The 19,649-nt window shown below is 47.7% G+C and overlaps 1 protein-coding gene across 1 annotated transcript in view; it reads left to right on the forward strand.

Annotated features, from left to right (window-relative positions):
* Tg (thyroglobulin) overlaps positions 1–19,649 on the forward strand; it is a 181,321-nt gene that overhangs the window by 53,097 nt on the left and 108,575 nt on the right. Inside the window, 8 exon segments of the mRNA XM_038341990.1 lie at positions 1,876–2,067; positions 6,430–6,597; positions 11,723–11,788; positions 12,541–12,621; positions 14,241–14,378; positions 15,454–15,630; positions 17,060–17,171; positions 18,649–18,728. Of these exon segments, the coding sequence (XP_038197918.1) occupies positions 1,876–2,067; positions 6,430–6,597; positions 11,723–11,788; positions 12,541–12,621; positions 14,241–14,378; positions 15,454–15,630; positions 17,060–17,171; positions 18,649–18,728 (1,014 nt within the window).

The raw sequence follows: 19,649 nt of genomic DNA on the forward strand, positions 1-19,649 counted from the left end.
AGAACATTTTGCAGCATGTGATGTTCTCAGATTGAGGAGGAGAGATGGGATTAAAGTGAACATGAATGGCTTTAGCAGTCAGGCGGGAGCCCTAGAAGAGATGGCATTGCAAGTGATACTCGAAAAAATGGGAGGAAGCCTATTGTATAGCAATTCAGGGTCTTCTGTGACACTTGTGCTATGTGAAGGACATAGGTCAGCCTTGACTCTGGCCTTGGCACCAGGAAGCGCTGGCCAGGAGAACTGCGGCCTGAGAACCTAGGCAATGAAAAGGGCAGACAGCAGTCACAGGGCACCACTGTGCCTTCAGATGGCGGTGGCACCGATTTCTAATGAAATCGATGTTCAGACAATGACGTCTGGCTGGAAGCTCGTGATGCATGTATCTGGGAGCTGCTGTGTGAACATTTTCTCCCATAGCTTAAATACAGTGTGTGTGTGTGGGGGGGGGGTCTTTTCTAAAGGCCCAAGCAGGGCGTGAATGCAGGGGAGGAGTAGCAAGTCCTAAGGTGACAAACAGGATGTCTCCTTTAACGGGACCTGGGCTCCACAGCGGGATGGTAGCAGCTTTCCATGGGGTAGGAAGCAGATGGGGCTGAGTGGGTCCATGCTTGGAGGGAAGAGATGCTGGCATTTTGGAGAGTGTACAGCACCCGTTGGGCATCAGCTAGCCCCGGAACCACTGCATAGCTGTTTTCTATGCAGTTTGTCTCCATTCGATGTCTTGAGGAGAAGGGATCTCAGGCCTGTGTGTAGGCGAGGCAGCAGAGGCCCAGAGGATCCTGGCATTTGTGTAGTAAGGGGCCATCGGGGTCTTCCCTTGGGACCTTCAGAATCTGAGACTGGGCCACGAGCCTCTGTAGTGTCTCTAGGAATGAGAGTCAGTGTAGGCCTGGACCACCGCTGGGCTACTGGGAAGTCAGTACAGGAAAAGCATGGACACCTCTGCCACCTGAACCTGCTGTAGACCAGGGACACCAATTCACATCACATCACAGACTAAGGCTCTCTCCTCAGAATAGCATGAGCACAAGAATAAGGCCACACACACACACACACACACACACACACACACACACACACACCCTGTGTATAGATTGGTGCTCTAAGGAGAACTAGAAGTAGGAACAGGAGAGCCCCAGAGCAAGCCACTTTTAATCAGAGGGTTAGCAGAGACAATATGACCCTGCTAAAGCCGATGGCTTACTGACAGAAAAAGGTGTGCTGAGTTCCTTAGAAACAGCTGTTTTGGATAGTGGGGAAAGCAGCTTGAAAAGCAGGTGTCAGCAGGGGCTGAGTGATGGTAGGTCACATAGTGAAGGGTCGTGTGTCAGGGCCTTTGGAAGAAAAAACCTAAGGCAAGCTGAAAGCAAGAAGCTAGACCCCTTAGCCTGCAGCTGTCTTTCTACTCTAAGCTCCTCTGTCAATGTTTGATAGAACAGGATGGAGGAGATAGCATCCATCGTGACTTCTGAATGGTTGCAGCCTAGTTTCCTTGTCTGCCACCGCCACGTGTTCAGGCTTATCTAGGTTACATACACGAAGCAATACATAAGAAATGAGATAGTATGGGGTGCAGTGTCTATGCAGACAGGGCATTGCTGCCACATCGGAATAATCAAAGGAACAGCACATGCAGTTTTCTAGGTGTGCTGATATTCACAGGTATAATGTGTGTGGTCCAGGCTTTAAGGTCCATGTGTGGCAGTCATATCCTTTCTATGCCCTGTCAAGTACAGAGGTTTCCTGCCCAGAGAGAATCCTGTCTTGGTCTTACACTGTTCCCTGCATTCAGTGACTTGATTGAGATGAGGGAGCTCTGCTCAACCCCACAGGGTTTTGATGTCCTTTCAGACTCTTTCTGCCTCTCTTTAGGCCATGAGTACACTGCAGCTGGTCAGAAGAGCTTCGAACCAACAGGTTTTCAAAACGTGCTCTCTGGGCTGTACAGCCCTGTGGTGTTCTCAGCCTCGGGAGCCAACCTGACAGATGCATACCTCTTCTGTCTGCTTGCCTGTGACGGTGACTCGTGCTGTGATGGCTTCATCCTCACACAGGTCAAAGCAGGTATGGCCGACTGGCGGGCTGGGCCTACCCAGGGGTATGGGACACCTGGAGACTCAAAAACCACCATGTGGAGCCCGGCATTGGAATTAGTAAGACTGATATTACCATGCCCAAATGGAAGGTGATAGTCACACACAAAATCAGGAACAAAGCCCGGCCTCTTCCCAGTGTCGTTGATTGTATCAATACTTTGTGTCATAAAGCTGGTTTCATTTCCATGGTTGTCTTCAATTTTATAAACAAAAACAAAAAAGGCTCCAGGAATGGAAATAATTTTCTCAGTGTTATATAGCTTCTGAGGGAACAGGGTAGTATTTGACCCAGGTGTGTATCCTTCCCAATAGCTTACTATTACCTGGGAAGACTGGCAAGGTCACTTTTGGTCAAACGGCCATGGCACACTCCTCTGCTCCTGATGACTATATCGATAACCAGCCTATGGCTTATCTTCCCTGGGTCATTTTCAATGGTTTCTCAGCAGTGGGTATCGCTTCATTTTACAGAAATAAACCTAGGCACTCAGCAGTGTGACCTTATGGTTAGGAAGGGACTTTGGAGGTATACAGTGTAAAGTGGCATGAGACTGTAGGGACTCAGTGGCCTTGTGGGGAAGGAGAGCTGGTCTGTGCGCTGTGCGGTAGACAGCGCATAGATGAGGTGAGGAAACCAGGGCAATGCTAGGGTAGGATTTACTGGGTGTTATGCTAGAGGCTGGGAGACACCATCTGGTTTAAAGACCACCGGCAGAGTCTGGGTCTCAATAATCAGGTCAGCACGGTGAGTGGATGCTGGGAAACAAGATCGTGCATTCTCCTTTCCTGCCTCTTAGCCTTCTCTCCCTAAAGAAATTATGAAGGGAAGAAAGGATAATTGGCAATTATTGGGCCCAGAAAAAAAGTTAAATACAACTTTGGAAACCTACACAGTTTTGTTCTATGCTGAGAAGAAGTGACGATTTCCTTAGGTCTCAAATAGAGTGTATACGATAACTTGGTGAATCGAAGAGGTTATGGTAGTCCTGGGTAGAGAAAGAAAGAGAGCATGTTAGAAGTCAGTTCATGATGAAGAGGAGGAACTTCAAGTTGGCTGTGATCCCCAGAACAGGGAGAACAAGCATTTGTCAACCATGGCTTAAGAAGGAGCAGGAGGGAGAGGGTGCATCAAAGGGACCTTTTCAGCTGCACTAGCAAGCGTTTTCATCTTGAGAACACCTGGCAGCCATGGAAGGCTTAAAGCCAGTAAGGGTCGTAGTCACATTTGCCTTTGAAGCCAGCACTCTGATTGGAGTGTAGAAAAGGTGACAGATGACGTTCACTTGGGTGTGGAGGGGTCAAGAAGGTGAGAAGCTATGCAGAAGACCAGGTGGCCTGGACTAGGGTGGTGGCAGTGGATTGAGGAAGATGAGGAAAATTCAAGAGGACTCTGGGGATGGGAAGAAGAAGTCTGTGGCTGGCTCTCCTGGTGGGATTTGGCTCTGTAGTCAGTAATGAATAGCAGAGACACCAAGTTATCTATCACATGGCCTCAGAGGGAGGCTTAGCCAGCTCAGGAGTCTGCCTGGGCACACTAAGTTTGACGCACATTTGAGACATTTACAGAATGTGGCTCATCTTGTATGCAAAGCTCCAGGGCCCAGAGGGGCCGAGTGGATGGAAGAGGATAAGCAGTAGCCTCAGAGTGGACAGAAGACAGAAACCATCTGGTGACATCGGACGTTGTAGGACTAGGGCAAGGGATGTGGCTCAGTTATGAGAATGATTGTCATGTATGCGCGTGGCTCTGGTCTCCATCATTAGCACCATATAAAGCCAGGTTTGGAAGTACACACCTGTAATCCTACTAAGGAGGTGGAGGAAGGGAAGGAATTAGAAGTTCAAACTCACTGATATAGAGGGCTGCCTAGGATACATTAGACCCTGTCTTTTTAAAAATAATAAAAAATTAAAGGTTTGAGTGCAGTTGAGAATTCTGGGGAGACAGAACGTGATGGGTGAGAAGACATGCAGTGTGTCAGACCCTGGTGAATACTTGAAAGAAAGGTAAAGCCACTAGGCAGAAAGAGAAAGAGACCCAGGGTTTCTAAAGGTAACCGAATGAGGGAGGGTAGGGCATGCAGGGAGCCTTGACGGTCCCTCATGCTGCTCCAGCTCCAGGAAACATCCATTGGAAGGTGCCCAGCTGAGTTCCCTGTGGTCAGTAGTGGTAAGAATAAAACTGGTTGGTTTTGTCATTTTCATTGGAACAGGGTCTTGATTATCTTAAGTTGAAATTTTTCTAGGTAGCCAAGGATGTCTTTGAACTTGTGACCTTCCTCTTCCTACGTCTTCAGTGTTGATGTTGCAGGCATGCTCTATCAGGCATGTAATGCTTATGGTACCAGGGGCTGACCCCTGGCCTTTATGCATGCAAGGCAAGCGCTTTACTAATGAAGCTACCTTCTCAGGCCCGGAGCGGGATTGTTTCGTTGAAAAGATGGTTAGAACAACTTCGTTCCTAACTATCCTGGCCTCCGACCTACAATTATACAATGTGGGTTCACATTAGTGTTTAGATGGGCAAACCATTCAGTGCCCCTGAGGTGTGCATCAACGCATGTCTTCCTGCACACCCATTTGGAAAGTCTGCCTTCAAAGCCAGGTTGCCTCCTTGAGCTAAACATATCTTCTGTGGGCACCACCGTCTCTCCAGATGCTGTGTTACTCACCAGACCACGTGATTATTCCATGTGGAAACACTGACTTCATTTTTCCTAGGATCATATATGAAGGATCATTTTGTTCTGTGGAGCAGTGAGCCTTCCAAGCCCTGTTTTCCACGACACAGTGGTTGGCAGCCTGCTGGCTGTTCCCTCCAAGTCTAACTAGTGAGCTATGAATTACCCTGAACCCAACATCTTACCCACCCCTACCCTCAAATGCAGTGCCAGAAACTGGGCCCTTGGGTCCTGCCTAAACCATCTGGCTGTCTTTCCAGACTCATCCGGTCCTGTGGGTGGCTGGGAGTTTTAATTTAGAGGGATTTGGCTAGACCTGCTGAGGTCTGGAGACAGAATCCCACTACATCCTCCACCACAGCCTGCAAAGTCATTTAGCTTTCTTTTAAATCCCTCCTTTCCCTCTCCCCCCCCCAGCTGCCCCTCAAGAAAGCTGCCAGCCACCTCCTACCTCCTCTGGCTTCTTACCTCCAGCTCCCAGTGAATGGCTGTATTTTCAATAGGGAGCAGTTAGTGACAATTCATGATGCTTGAAGCCTGCATTGAAGTGGGGGCTACTGGGAAGAGGGACTTGGGGGCTGCCATGACCTGAGGTTCAAGTGTTACTGGAGGGTGTGACCAGGAAGTAACAGGTCCCTGCCACACAGAAACATGTAGTACTAGGAGAGGAAGCTGTATGGTTTCCTTCTGAACTGGGGGTCAGAGAATGAGAGCACCAGTCTCTGCCTGCATATTCTCATTCTCTCTCTCCCCCCTTTCTCTCTCTCCCTCTCCTCCCTCCCTCTCTCCCTCTCTCTCCCTCCCTCCCTCCCTCCCTCTCTCCCTCTCTCTTTCCCCTCTCTCCCTCCCTTCCTCCCTCCCTCCTTCTCTGCCTCCCTCCCTCTCCCTCCCTCTCCCTCCCTCCCTCCCTCCCTCCCTCCTCCCTTCTCTCTCTCGCACCTCCTCTCTCTTTCTCTCCTCTCCCTCTCTCTCTCTCCCTCTCTCTCCCCCTCTCATCTCTCTCCCTCCCTCTCTCTCCCCTCTCTCTCCCCTCCTCTCTCCCCTCTCCTCTCCTCCCTGCCCTCTCCGCTCCCAAGCCCTCGGGCCTCCTTTCGTCTCTTTCTCTCTCGAGTCTCGTCTCTCCCATCTCTCTCGCTTCGTCTCTCTCTCTCTCTCTCTCTCTCTCTCTCTCTCTCTCTCTCTCTCTCTCTCTCTCTCCAGTCTGGTCTGCTCCTTAGTGGGGCTTCGGCTTCCTCCACCCTTTCACTATTGCTCAGACACTAGAAAAAAAACACTTCTCCTTTTGTGGTGTCTCGGTGTCCCCCCTCTGTGAAGCTAGGGTATCTAATGAGGTCATTGGTCACTGACTCTTGAATCTGGCTCTACACTAGATTCTTCTGTGTGCTTCTTGTGAACACTGCCTCGCCAGTAGCATCTCTCCCCCCATGTGACCACACGATGAAGTCCACAGCTGGTACACTCCCCCTGTGTAGTGTATCCGTGCCACATAACAGGACCTCTGAGGCCGTCTTCAGAACGGAATTTGAAAGCAGACTCCAGTACCCCAGTGTCCCTGTCCCATCCCCAGGCATTGTCCAGACTCTCAGGAAACAGGAAGGCTATGCAGGGCCCCAATGGTTTCCTTCACACTGGCCTCTCCTCTCTAACAGGGCCCACTATCTGTGGACTCCTCAGCTCTCCTGACGTTCTGGTTTGCCACATCAACGACTGGAGGGAGGCCGCTGATACTCAGGCCAATGGTACATGTCCTGGGGTGACATATGACCAGGGGAGCCGCCGGATGGCCTTGAGTCTGGGAGGCCAAGAGTTCCTGCAGGGTAAGCCTCTACTTTTTGCCCCTTTTCGTCATATTTCCAAGTTCCTCTTCTCACCAGTGGGGTCTCTGCTAACTTCTGAGGTACAGTTCTGCATCCTGAGACCCTGTACCCCTGCTCAGCTATAAATCTCCCAGGACACAGGTACCTCCTCCTCACACTGGTCTCTCATCTCCAGAATGTTTAGGCTCCATTTCTAAAAGGGGAAAGGCACCCATGATATTGCACAGAAAATTGCTGGCTGAGTTCAGTGTTATCCCAGCAAAACGTTTAGTTGATTCAGCTCTCAAAGCTGGGGCCAAGATCCCTCACGAATCTAGCATGCCTGGCTGCTGCTCCAACTGGGTCCAGGCCTGCTGCTGCTGGTCTTGCCCTCCTTGGGATGAGTGTGTTCTTTTCCTGCAGGTGGCAGAAGCAGGGCAGAATAAGAATGAAGGGCAAGACCTGTGAAAGTCCGGATACACTAGTCTGGTGCATAAACAAACCACACGGGGAAACTAGAAGCCAAAAGACGAGAAATACAGTTTCACTAGTGGGAGGTGTTGCTAAGTCTCATGTAAAGTATCTGAAGCTAAGTAAGGGTAGAGGACTACAGTGAGACACCCTGAGCATTTTCCCTGGGAGGTTCAGAACTCGGTGTTACACCTAATGCCCTGCCCGTCTAATCACAGGAGCTCGGGGGCAGATGTGTTACAGGTGAGGATAAGCAGTGAGCAGAAAGAACAGATGAGCCCGGGATGTTCCCTTCTCCCGTTTGCTGAAGCTCTTCCTACTTTTCTGTAAGATATGTAAGCATTAGAGACAGCAGGCTGGCCTCAATCCACAGGGATGGCTGGTGGGTTTCCAAGGTCTCCCTGGGCCAGTCAGACCACCTTTCTGCTCTGTTGCCTGGCTGCCTCTCTTAGCAGGCCCAGGAGAGAGAAAGGGGCTTCGTTTGCAGTCCTAAAGTGGCCCTGGCTAGGCCAGCGCTGTTCACAGGGTCAGGCACATCAGGGACAGTGTCACCCAGAACTGGTTAGACATGCAACATCTCGGGGCCCCGTGCGAAAGAGGCTAAGGAAATCTAGTTCTGATATTGTGTAAACCTGTTGCCTGCTAGGTTAGAGCATAGGCTAGCAGTATCTTGGAAACAAAATAGTTCATTGGGCTGTTAGGTCAGACAGCAGCAGGACTGAGACCTGCACATGCATAGTGGTTCAAAATGACACTCTTGTGGTTTTGCCCATCTTACACCTGAGGGGAAGCAGGCACAGGAAGAACACCCCCTAGGGAAGTTTTGCCTGAAACGGGCTCCGGGTGTCTCAGCCACTGCAATAGTGACAGGCACACAGGGAGAGTTTTGGACAATGTTATGTCTTTTTTTTAACTTGTGCTGATACCAAGGCCAATATATAGCATGTATGTTGCTCTTTGGAGAATTATGTATGCCTCGATAATTCTTGGACACATGACATAGAGCATAAAATCCAGTGTAGAAAACACATAGGAAGTCTGGTTGGCACACACAACCAAAGCCTGGAAATACATGTCGGAATCTGGCAGCCTTCCAGAGAGCCTAACTCGCTTGCTTCTTTTGGGGTAAACAGAATCCAACGGCTTATTTGCGGGATGGCTGCCTCACAGATGCTCTTCATTACTCTGAGAGGCGCCCAGGGTGAGAACAGGCATTTCAGGAAAGACAAGTGATGAGCTGGCAGCCGTAAGTCAGTGGACTGCTTAACTAGAACAAGTGCTTGGTGTGTGCCCAAGGAGCCAGGAATGCGCCCTGGCCTGGCCTCCACGCGGAGGGGTGACAATAGAGAAAGGGCCTTTGTGTGTGTGTGTGAACCAGAGGACAAACACCTTGGCTGTCAGTCCTTAGGTGCCTTCCACTTTTGTTTGAGACAGGGTCTCTGGGGCCTTACTGAGGCTAGGGTAACCGGAAAGTTCCAGGAATCTGCCCTTTTCTTGCTTGCGTTTTACTCTCACTGCAACTGCAAGTATTTTCCTAGTTTATTAAATGGGTTTTAGGGATTGAAATCTCCCCAGCCCAGCTTTGGGGTTTTCAACACGTGTGTGTGTGTGTGTGTGTGTGTGTATGTGTGTGTGTGTGTTAATTCTAGGGCTTTCTTATTTCTTATTTATTCTGATCAAATGTATAAGACAACCTTGGTTTATAATCCTAGAGGCATACCTCAGGCTGCCCTGATGTCCCTTTTAAGGGAGGACCTTCTCAAACAAAAACTAACAAACTCTGTCTTCATCAAAGTTCACCGAGGGCCAACCCCTTTCTTCTCATTCCACAATTTCACAGAGGCCGGCTGAATTGCAGAATTAGGAGATCCGTGAAGCAAACCCCATTGTGAATGCTTGTTCAGTGCGGGGCCTGCCCAGGTCACAGTCGTTCCACGTCTGAAAGGGAATCACATGATGGTCCTGGGGACTGCTCAGAGAGTTAAAAAGCATGGCAGGAGGCACACAGAGGCAAGGAGCTGTATGAATTGTTTGCATTCCAAATTCCTTTAGTTGAGCCCCACATTTTCCCCTCAGAGTTCTGTGACCTCCTTCAAGCACTTAGCTACCCTGAGCCTCAGGGTGACCCTCTGTGAAGTCTGAACACTTTATGTAATGTAACAAAGTGCCCGCATGCTGTACAGACAGCAAAAAACAGCTTTGTTTTCTAAGTTCCCACTATCTGGTCATTTACCTGTGCCCCACAGCAACCCTCACTAGGGTGGATTGCTTCTGTTTCTTGGCTAGCTGTTGATGTCAGAGTTGAGTCCAACAGAGACCTGGTCATGGGTCAGGCAGGCTTGGATCTGTATTGGAAAGCTAATAAGGCTAGGCTCCCAGTTATAGGAAACAGCAGCTCAGTAGAATGCATGACCTTCAAACAGGAAGCTCACCTAAGTCTGTTTTGCATGATTGCCTTCCAGATCCTTTGGATCACCTGCCGAGGCAAACCTGACCCAGATAGTATACTTCAGAACTGAGTGTGTTGTACTGCTCATTAATGCTTACTATGGCCCAACCTTTGAACCCCCAAGTTGTTGTGCAAACTCCCCACCGTGCCCCCTAGGGCCACTTTCTGCTACCGAGCTCCACATGTGATTTCCCGAAAGCAGAAAATGCTTTCAAGTCTTCTGTGGTTACAGCAGCAGATTCTTTGGCATCTGTGATAACTGGGAATTCCTCTGCTCGGATGCCACTGCAAAGCCTCTCTTTTGGACTCCGTCTGAATGCCAGTTCACAGCAAGCTCTGATTCAAAGATGGCAAAGGAAAAATACTAAAAGACCACTGCAAAAGGGAGCTGAGGGATCAAGAAGGAATGGTGTGGCCAGGCATAAGTTGGTAGCGGTCTTCACATGTTATCACCACAGCCCTCTGGTGTATCCCCCATAATAAAAACCCACTGGGCACATGGGAGGCAGCAGGCCAGGTACTGGGTGCAAAGGCTGCAAAGGTTTCCATTGTCAAGGCCAAGAAGCTCCCCAGCTAGCTCAAGTGACAGGCATGGGCATCACTAGAGCACAGTGTTGACCGAGGTTTCTGTCCTGCCTGGTCCTGCAGCCATTAAGTCTCAAAGACTCACACAGAGATCTATATTAGTTATAAACTGATTGGCCCATTAGCTCAGGCTTCTTTATAACTTATATTAGCCCATAATTCTTGTCTATGTTAGCTATGTGGCTTGGTATCTTTTTCTGCGGGGCAGTCACATCTTGCTTCCTCTATGGCTGGGTCACGATTGCAGACTGAAACTTCCCTCTTCCCATAATTCTGATTGCTGTGCCTCTACTTCCTGTCTGGTTGCCAATGCCCCGCCTCTACTTCCTGTCTGGCTATTGGCCAATTAGCATTTTATTAAAAATAATATAAGTGACAGGATAAACGACCATTGTCCCACAGCAGCACAGACTTGCAGTTTGGCTTCTTAGACTGTTAGGTTTGTTGGCTTTGCAATGCTCAAATAGAACCCTTCTGCTTAGCTTCTAGAAACTAGCTAGGTTCTAAGATCACTTAGCCCATCATCTATAGCTGATTTCTGGTGCCCACAAGCAGAATAAATACATAAATAAACATGCCCACCATCAACCCACAGAGAACCAAGAGATGATTTGGTACAATTTGACCCCACAGCAGGTATGCATGGGAAGTTTCCTCCTCAAACTATTAGGGGTGTGTACCAGATGAGAATGCTCTGTGCCTGAGACTGAGCAGGGGAAAAAGAGAAACACTTACCACCTAGAGGTTTGAGAAATCTAGCTTTATCCAGTGTGACACTAGGCAAGGAGAACTTCCTGGAAAAGAGATGGGACTAGCTGGAGTGGTAACAGGAGAAGTATGGGGGGAAAGGAGAGGATAGGAGGCATTATCAAGTCAACATAGATGGTAAACATCATTGAAAATGTCTTTATAAAGCCCATAACTATATGTAATGAATATATGCCAATAAAAATTTAAAGAATAGTTAATAACATTAACAAAAACACTAAATAAGAAAAGTTGCCAATGATTGAATATGTATCCCATGTGAAGGATCTAAAAGATAACTTCTTTAGAGTATTGCCATCATTCAGTTGCCAGTCCCAGTTAATTTTTACATTTATTGATTTATATATTTGGTGTGTGTGTGTGCGTGCATGTGTGTGTCCATACATGTGTATATTACATGAGCACACATGCCACCATGTGTATTGTATGTAAGGTCAGAGGACAACCACGTGGTGTGTGGGGATCAAAGTCAGAACACAAGCCTTGGGAGCACATGTCCTTACACCCACCCTGCTGATCCAGCTTCATTAAGGAGTCAAAATCTCAGCAGTTTGATGTCAGAAAATACCCACAATGGGACCTCTTAAAATCCTTGTTTTCTTTAAGCCATCCCATTAACTGCTTTAGTCTTGCTCCTATGTTGTAGTTTTGCGACCCTCCCACATTAGTCTGTCTGGTTCCCTGCGCTGGATTCCTGAAGTCTGACTAGGTGTTGGAATGGCACTCCATGAGGTTTTGATCCATGAGGGATCCTGTGTAGAGTACATAGTCAAGCCAGGAAAATCTTGGGGAGGGAGTGATGAGGCAATTGTAAAGGTGGGTGACCAGTGAGAGCAAGCACCAGCAAGGCTCATAAATGGCAATCTTCTGCAGGTCTGACGCTCTTGGAAGGCACTCGAGACACCCTCATCAGCTTCCAGCAGGTGTACCTCTGGAAAGGTGAGCTCCAAGGTGGGGAATCAGGGGTGACAGGACAGTGGCTTCCTGAGTTTGGTCCCAGTTTGAATTCACAAGGTATTCTGCTCCCAGTGGAAGTAAAATGCAGACCTATACTCTATGGGCATGCTTTCTGTGGAACAGAAGGGCTCCCATTCCTCATCAGAGGAGACACATGGTATAAAAGAATGTCATGTGGAAAGCCTTCAAAAGATGGGGAAGGCAGGAAATACTTGGTTCTTGGGCAATAGAGTTCATTGCTATAGGTTGCCTTTATCACTGGAGTGGGCTATTGAAAACCTCAGGAAGCATTTCCCCAGGGAACTTGGCCCTATGAGCCTCTTCTTCCTGGAGCTCAGGGTGATCGAATGTGACCTAGGTGATTGTTGCTATAGGGTTTAATTAAACTTTTTAAACCCTGCCTTGCCTGCTGTCCCTTTAAGGTCTTGGGATGAGTTCTTTTCCCTCACTGAGTCTCATTTCTCGGAGGTTGCATGTGAACCTTCTTCATCCCCTTCAAGGGTGGTGTGAGCATATATGAGCATCTTTAAAGGGTAAACGTAAATAGTTACGGTGTCACACACAGTCTAGTTCTAGCCCTGAGAGATTGGCCAGTGTTAGGTGCAGGACCAAACCTGCTCATCTGGGTGGCTGGATCTGTGCCGGCCTTGTGCTGAGTTCCTGGTTGTGGGACGTGAGGATTGCTATGTGGCTGCCTCATCATTACCAGGGATCTTACTTTTTTTTCTTCCTAGATTCTGACATGGGGTCTCGGCCTGAATCTGTGGCATGTGGAAAGGACATGGTGACTAGGTTAGACCCTCCAGCAGAAGCAGGTATTGCCTCTAAAGAGTTCATACAGTTGGGTCCTGCAGACAAGATAATGGCTTTCAATGTCTAATCAGTGAATGGGCCCCTTATTTTTACTTCATTCTGAAGCCTTGGAGCTGTGGTTCTCAATCTTCCTAATGCTGCACCCCTTTAATAAAATTTCTCATGTTGTGGTGACCCCCAACCATAAAATTATTTTTGTTGCTACTTCATAAATGTAATTTTGCTACTGTTATGAACTGTAATGTAAATATCTGATATGTGACCCAAGGGGGTTGTGACCCACAGGTTGAGAACAGCTGAGAGCCTTACAAAGCACCAAATTATGCCCCAATCTAATTATTCCCTCACAAATAAAGAGATTCCTGAAGTGTGCAGTAAGAACAGAATGTACAGAAACTTCATTGCCCATTCTCAGTGCTGCAGAAGCAGAAACAAACACAAGAGCTATAGCAGGAGCAATAGCTTGCTTAAAGAGCAGAATTTAACAGAGCATGCCCCGGACCCCAGCATCTCAACCCTGTAGGGCCTGGAAAAATGTTACTATGTATCAGAAAATGTCAACCCTGTCTAAATGAGCAGTCTGTAAGGGGTCATGGCAGGCAGGGGACGAGCTCATCCAGACACGGATTGCAGCTGGCCTGGAGAAGTGTGGGAACAGCCTTACCCCCACCCCCAAACCTATAGTTTTACTATAAGGTGGCACTAAAGGCCAGGAAGAATGGAGGAAGAGAAAAGTAGAGAGAAATGGAGGGGAAGTCTGAGAGCATAAGTGGGGTGTCTTAGCCTACTTAGTGCTGTAGTAACAACATTCCAGACTAAGTACTCTTTAATGAATACTGTGTATTCGCCTCCTAACTCTGAAGGCTGACAAACCCAGCATTGGAAAGCTACCTCTGGTGAGTGCCTTCCACTGGGCAGTACCATGGTAGAAGGTGTCTAAAGGCTCAAGAGAGTGAGAGGGAAGCTAGCTTGCTATTCTAGCCCACCCTTGCAGGATGATTTGTCCACTGTGCACTGGATTCAGGGACCGAGTTCCAACAGGACGCAACAAACCATAGTATGGCTGGCTGAAAGTTTCAGAACAAAGAATCTGGTGACATGGCTGCTGTGATTGGCTCAGCTATGTCACATGAAGCTACCCAGGCATGAACTGGAATCCCAGGGGAAATCCCTGCGTTGGGTAGAAAGGTAGACCAGGGGGCTCCTAAGGTTTCTTCCAAACCAAAATTCTGGGTTTCAAAAGTGTGTGATTTTTATGATTTCCTAGGACCTTCTGAACTCCTTTTGTCTGTTTGGATCCACACTGTCATTTCTAGCCCTGCTCTGGCCTCAGTCATCTAAGAATTTTTTTTTTTTTTTTGGTTTTTCGAGACAGGGTTTCCCTGTAGTTTCTAGAGCCTGTCCTGGAGCTAGCTCTTGTAGACCAGTCTGGCCTTGAACTCAGAGATCCGCCTGCCTCTGCCTCCCGAGTGCTGGGATTAAAGGCCTGCGCCACCACCCCCCCCCCCGGCTATAAGAATGTTTTATGTCTCCTGATCTGTCCCCTAAGTCTGCTTCTTTCTGTCTCATGCTTGCCGGAGAGATACAGGTAAAGGGAGCTGACCCTCTCCTTCTTTTTCAGCGCTGACAGCAGAACTCTTCCTCCCTGTGGACACTGCCCAGGTCATTGTCAGGGCAAATCACTCATTGCCCAGCCAGCAGTACTGGCTCTTCACACACCTGTTTTCAGCAGAGCAGGCCAACTCGTGGTGCCTTTCTTGTGAGTATCCTTAGACTGAAACCTTCCAGACCCCGGTTCAACAACCCCTGAGATATAGACAAGTTCAAATTCACTGGCATAACTCAGCGGTTGCTACTTTCTTAGCATAGAGATAGGAATTGTTCCCAGCCTTCAAGATGCTCACAGTGAAGGCAGTGTCTGCTCAGCAGCCAGAACCTGCCATCCATCCATCCGTCCGTCCGTCCGTCCGTCCATCCGTCCGTCTGTCTGTCCGTCCGTCCATCTGTCCATCCAATGTTGAATATTCATTATGATCTAGGACTTTACATTTGACTTTGTGGATAAAACCCAAACAGAATGAGTCCCGACCCTTTACTTAAAATAGTTCACATGTATATTTGGCAAGACTGACATATACAAGAAAACAGTGTTCACATACAAAGACCCAGGTCTCTGGTCTGCTCACTCTTAGAGCTTCCGGAAAACCATGGGTAAAGCCCCTGGGCTTTCATCCGGTTGACTCCCATATTGCTGACTTTGTTTCTGACCTCTCACTTACCTTGACTCTGCCTGTACTTGAGCCACAAGATCACTTATTTCCCCATTTCATAGATTCCCCAGTGTTTTTGTTAGGACTTCATGACTATCATGGGTACGCTAGTACTTTGTCAACTTGACACAAGTTAGGGGCAGCTAAGAAAAGGAAACCTCAATTAAGAAAATGCCTCCGTCAGATTGGCTGGAAAGTTACTCTATGGGACGTTTTCTTGATTAACGATAGATGTGGGAGAACCCAGCCCATTGTGGGTGGTGAGATCTCTGGGAAGGTGGTCCCGCATTGGATAAGGAAACGGGCTGATGAAGACACGGAGAGTAAGCCAGTAAGCAGCACCCCTCCACGGGCTTGCATCAGCTTGCCTTGAGTTCCCTTCATGGTAGACAGTAAGCTGTGAAGGTGAAATAAATTCTTTCCTCCCCAGGTCGCTTGTGGCTGTGGTGTTTACCACAGCAATAGAAAGTAGACCAGTGCACTCTGCTCTGAGAGATTCCCCAGATGAGTCTGCCCACTTAAGGCCTTGCAAGGACTAAACACCAACTGCCTTCTTGCCTTTAGGGTGTGCCCAGGAGCCTGCTTTCTGTCAACTTGCAGACATAACGGAGACCACACCTTTGTATTTCACATGCTATCTCTACCCAGAAGCCCAGGTCTGTGACGACATCTTAGAATCTAATGCCAAGAACTGTAGCCAGATTCTGCCCCACCAACCAAAGGCCCTCTTCCGGAAGAAAGGTAAGCACAGTAGTCTTCATGAGCTGGGTGTCTGATAGACCACCACTCTGCAGGTTAAGAAACAGTGAGATTAATTTCTTTTCTCTTTACGAGTATTACTCTTCATACACACACACACACACACAAACCATTAAAGAAAAAAAGAGACCATGAATTTTTTAAATAGAGCAAGAAAGGATGCATGGATGGGATTAGAAGGAGGAAAAGGAAGGGAGAAACGGTGTAATTATAATCTCAAAAACTAATATATGCATATATAAATACGTAAAGTTATCCATGGTCCCTCAGAGATATCAAGCCATTGAGAAAGGCATCAGGCTGACACCTCCGAGAGTTCTGCTCTGGGGTCTGACCTCAGGCGGAGCCGCTATGGATGGACTTGCACCGGGATTTCATGCAACTGTGTGATACAGAGATCTCAGAGACAGTGGCTTTTATAACGCCACAGCTGTTCTCTCTCTTCAAGGACATTGATGGCGTCATTTTGCTGTCATGGTGGTGATGTCATTTTTCACCCTATTTCCCCAGTAGCTTGTTTCCCCACTTTTCTTTGTCAAGGCCCTTTACCTATCTGGGGGCCCTTGGCTTCCCCTCAAACATCAGAGGCCACAAAGCTTGAAGCAGCTCTTTTTGGTGGGAGCTTCTTGGGTGTTGGTTTCTCCTTTGTATAATCGGATCCAGTCGTTCTTGGTAGGATCCTTTTGTTAGGACTCCTAGGCCCTTTGTCAGAGGAATCTCACAGTCCTTTGCCTGAATATACACATTAGCAAGGTGAGAGAGTCTCGGGTCTCTGTGAAGCCTAAATCATGCTCTGTGGGGTTTGTGCATCTACTATCAGAGGACACCAAGGGACCCTCTCTTCTGATCTTTCTAGAAATAAATCTTCCATCTTTGCCCTTGTGGGTAGGGCACTTAGACTATCAGTTCCTTAAAGATGTAGGGGTCTGGAGGCACACATGCTGCCTTCTTGCTACTTCACACAGGGGAGCAGAACCTACCTTCCTAGTCTTTGGAGCCAAGGTCCTCCACAGGCTTCCTAGACCCTGAGCTTGTTCCATCTCTAATTCTCATTTCCCCATGGGCTCATGCCTTTACCAGAGTCCCTTGCAAGAAGCCCTGGGTTCTGTTCCAAGTGCTTACTAGTGATTCATACTTGTAATCTTGGGTCTTGAGAGATGGAGGCAGGAGGATCAGAAGTTCAAAGATATCCTTGACTACATATTGAATTCAAGATTAGCTTAGGTACACAAAACATCACCCCCAAAAACCAAACAAACAAACAGAATCTTGTAAGTCTTACTCTTGTGAGATTTGGGAGCAAATGTATTAGTTTCATGTGCCGTCTTCCTGGAAGTTCAGTCTGGGTTTTACTCATTGTCTCCATATTTGCGAAAGTATAATGCATTTTATTTCTTTTCCCTCTGTGAAGCTGTGCTGAACGACCGAGTGAAGAACTTTTATTCTCGCCTGCCATTCCAAAAGCTCACAGGGATTTCCATCAGAGACAAAATCCCTATGTCTGGAAAATCCATTTCCAATGGGTAAGTGGCCAGGTTCTACCACAGCGCTTATTATTCAGACTCCTTGGCTTCCATGAGTAGGTGGCATCTCAGCTCTTAAAGGCAGAAGCATAACAATGATCCAACCCAAAGCTAAGGGTACAGGAGATGGCCAGATTAGAAGTCCTCCATGGGGAGAGATGACATCTTAAACACCACACTGGGCTCTGAGCCTGCAGTCTGCTGAGGGAGATCAGATGCACTAAGCAATATTGTCAGTTAATAAAAGCGATCAAGATGGTAATAAACTTGTTCTTCAGAGTCTTTCAGGGCTGTGCTCAGAATCTGGAAAGCAAGCTGAATCTTTAACAAGAACTTAGCTTAGAAGAATGCCTTACTTATGACCGCTACAACCTATGCTGGTGTTCCTTCATTGGCTTTTTTTGTTGGCCACTATAACTGAAGATGAATTTCCTCTCACCACCCAACATGGGATCTCATTCTTCAGAATCTCCAAGTGTGCCATTGCCTAACCACATCCCTGAACCTTCCTTGGACCTCCTCAGGTTGAGGTCCTGGGATGGGACTCAAAGAATCAGAATTTTAAGGAAAATCTCCAGTGAGTCTTTTGTATTTCAGTAGTCACTGATGCGTGAACTGCTAATCTGCGAAGTGCTATTGAGTTAGGGAATTGCATCATGTTGCTGGCATTTAAAAGCGATTTCTGAGAATGGAGCTCAAAAGATGACACCAGCTGCTTTGTCTTAAGATCCAACTGGACATCACCTTACTAGAAGAGGGGATAGAAGCTATATGTCACCATCCTGGGAAAGGGGATAGAAATCAGATAGCTCTTTATTGGACATCACTATGCTGAGCCTGGGACTGGGACAGGACCTGGTGCAGCGGAGCTTGAGGTCATAGTACAGGCTTTCAAAAAGAAAGGGAAGCAAATGTAGGCAGGTCAATAACTGGGCAGGAATCTAGAGCAAAGAAAGCCAGAGAGATGACTTAACCAGCTTCTGGGTGGAAATGTAGCCTGCACTGTTGAAGCTGCCCCACAGATACAAATTTCAACACTTGGATAAGACTTGGAGTCAGGAAAGAACAGCAAGAATGAGGCAGGAGCCCCAAACCAGAAACGGCCAAGTAGTTAATCAAGCTCTCAGGAGCTAGGAGCAAGAGATCAGATTAAAACATGAGAGTAAGGCAAAGAATCTTAGAGCTGGACTCCAGATCACTGAAGTGCTCGAGCCCCTTTACCGTGAAGCTGCACGGTAAAGAAGAATGGTCCTGGAGAGGGCTTGAATGTGCGAGTAAATACATGGAGACTCTGAAGAAAAGAGTGGGGCTTTGTTGACAGAAATCTAGAAAGCCAGTGTTGGCCAAAGCACCCACACTTCATGCGCTTACAAAGAAATCTGATCCCCAAGGTTCAAATTATTCCATTCATTCTACACAGTATGTCATGGGCGCCCGTGGGAGGCTTCTTCACACTTGTCTTCTCTTCTGACTCTAGGTTCTTCGAGTGTGAGCGGCTCTGTGACAGGGACGCATGCTGCACTGGCTTTGGTTTTCTAAACGTCTCCCAGTTGCAAGGTGAGGGTGATAAAGGAGGCAGCCCCCACCCCCTGGCATATCACATCAGTCTAGAAACACACTTATAATCCTTCATGGTCCCCACTTTCTCCTCAAGACAGGGAGGATGAGTGAACCTCATTACAGTAAGGAAATAGGGCTGGGAGAAACAGGCAGCTCATCGGTATGAAATTAGCAGTGTGGTGGCCCTGGTCCCTAATCTATCCCTTCGTATGTCTATCTGAGCCCAGCAAATGTCCCTCCCTGTTTCCATACTTCATTTATGTGTCTTATGTGCTGTTTTCAGAGTTCTGTCCAGGGAGCATGGTTGACTGAACTTTAGATACATCACATGATCTGTATTGAATACTCACTTAGCCACTTACTGATGCTATGATTCTGGAAAGTTCTCTTCTAGTCTCTCCAGGCCTTAGCATCCCCTTTACTATTTATGTGTAAATAGTAACACACATTGTTTTGTTGTAATGAGGCTGCTTGGTCATTCTGGCTGCTAGGCAGCTCAGACCCAAAATAATCACACAGAGATCATATTATTTAAATCATTGCTTGGCCCATTAGCTCTAGCTTCTTAATGGCTAACTCTTTTTTTTTTTCTTTTTTTGGTTTTTCGAGACAGGGTTTCTCTGCAGCTTTTTAAGAGCCTGTCCTGGAACTAGCTCTTGTAGACCAGGCTGGTCTCGAACTCACAGAGATCCGCCTGCCTCTGCCTCCCGAGTGCTGGGATTAAAGGCATGCGCCACCACTGCCCGGCTTTAATGGCTAACTCTTACATATTAACTTAACCCATCTCCATTAATTTGTGCATCACCACAAGGTCGTGGCCTACCAGCAAAGTTTCAGCACGTCTATCTCTGGCAGCGGCTCCATGGCTTCTCCTTAACTCTGCCTTCCTTCTCTCAGCATTCAGTTTAGTTTTCCCCA

Source organism: Arvicola amphibius, chromosome 9 (genome assembly GCF_903992535.2).
Source record: "Arvicola amphibius chromosome 9, mArvAmp1.2, whole genome shotgun sequence".
NCBI lineage: Eukaryota > Metazoa > Chordata > Mammalia > Rodentia > Cricetidae > Arvicola > Arvicola amphibius.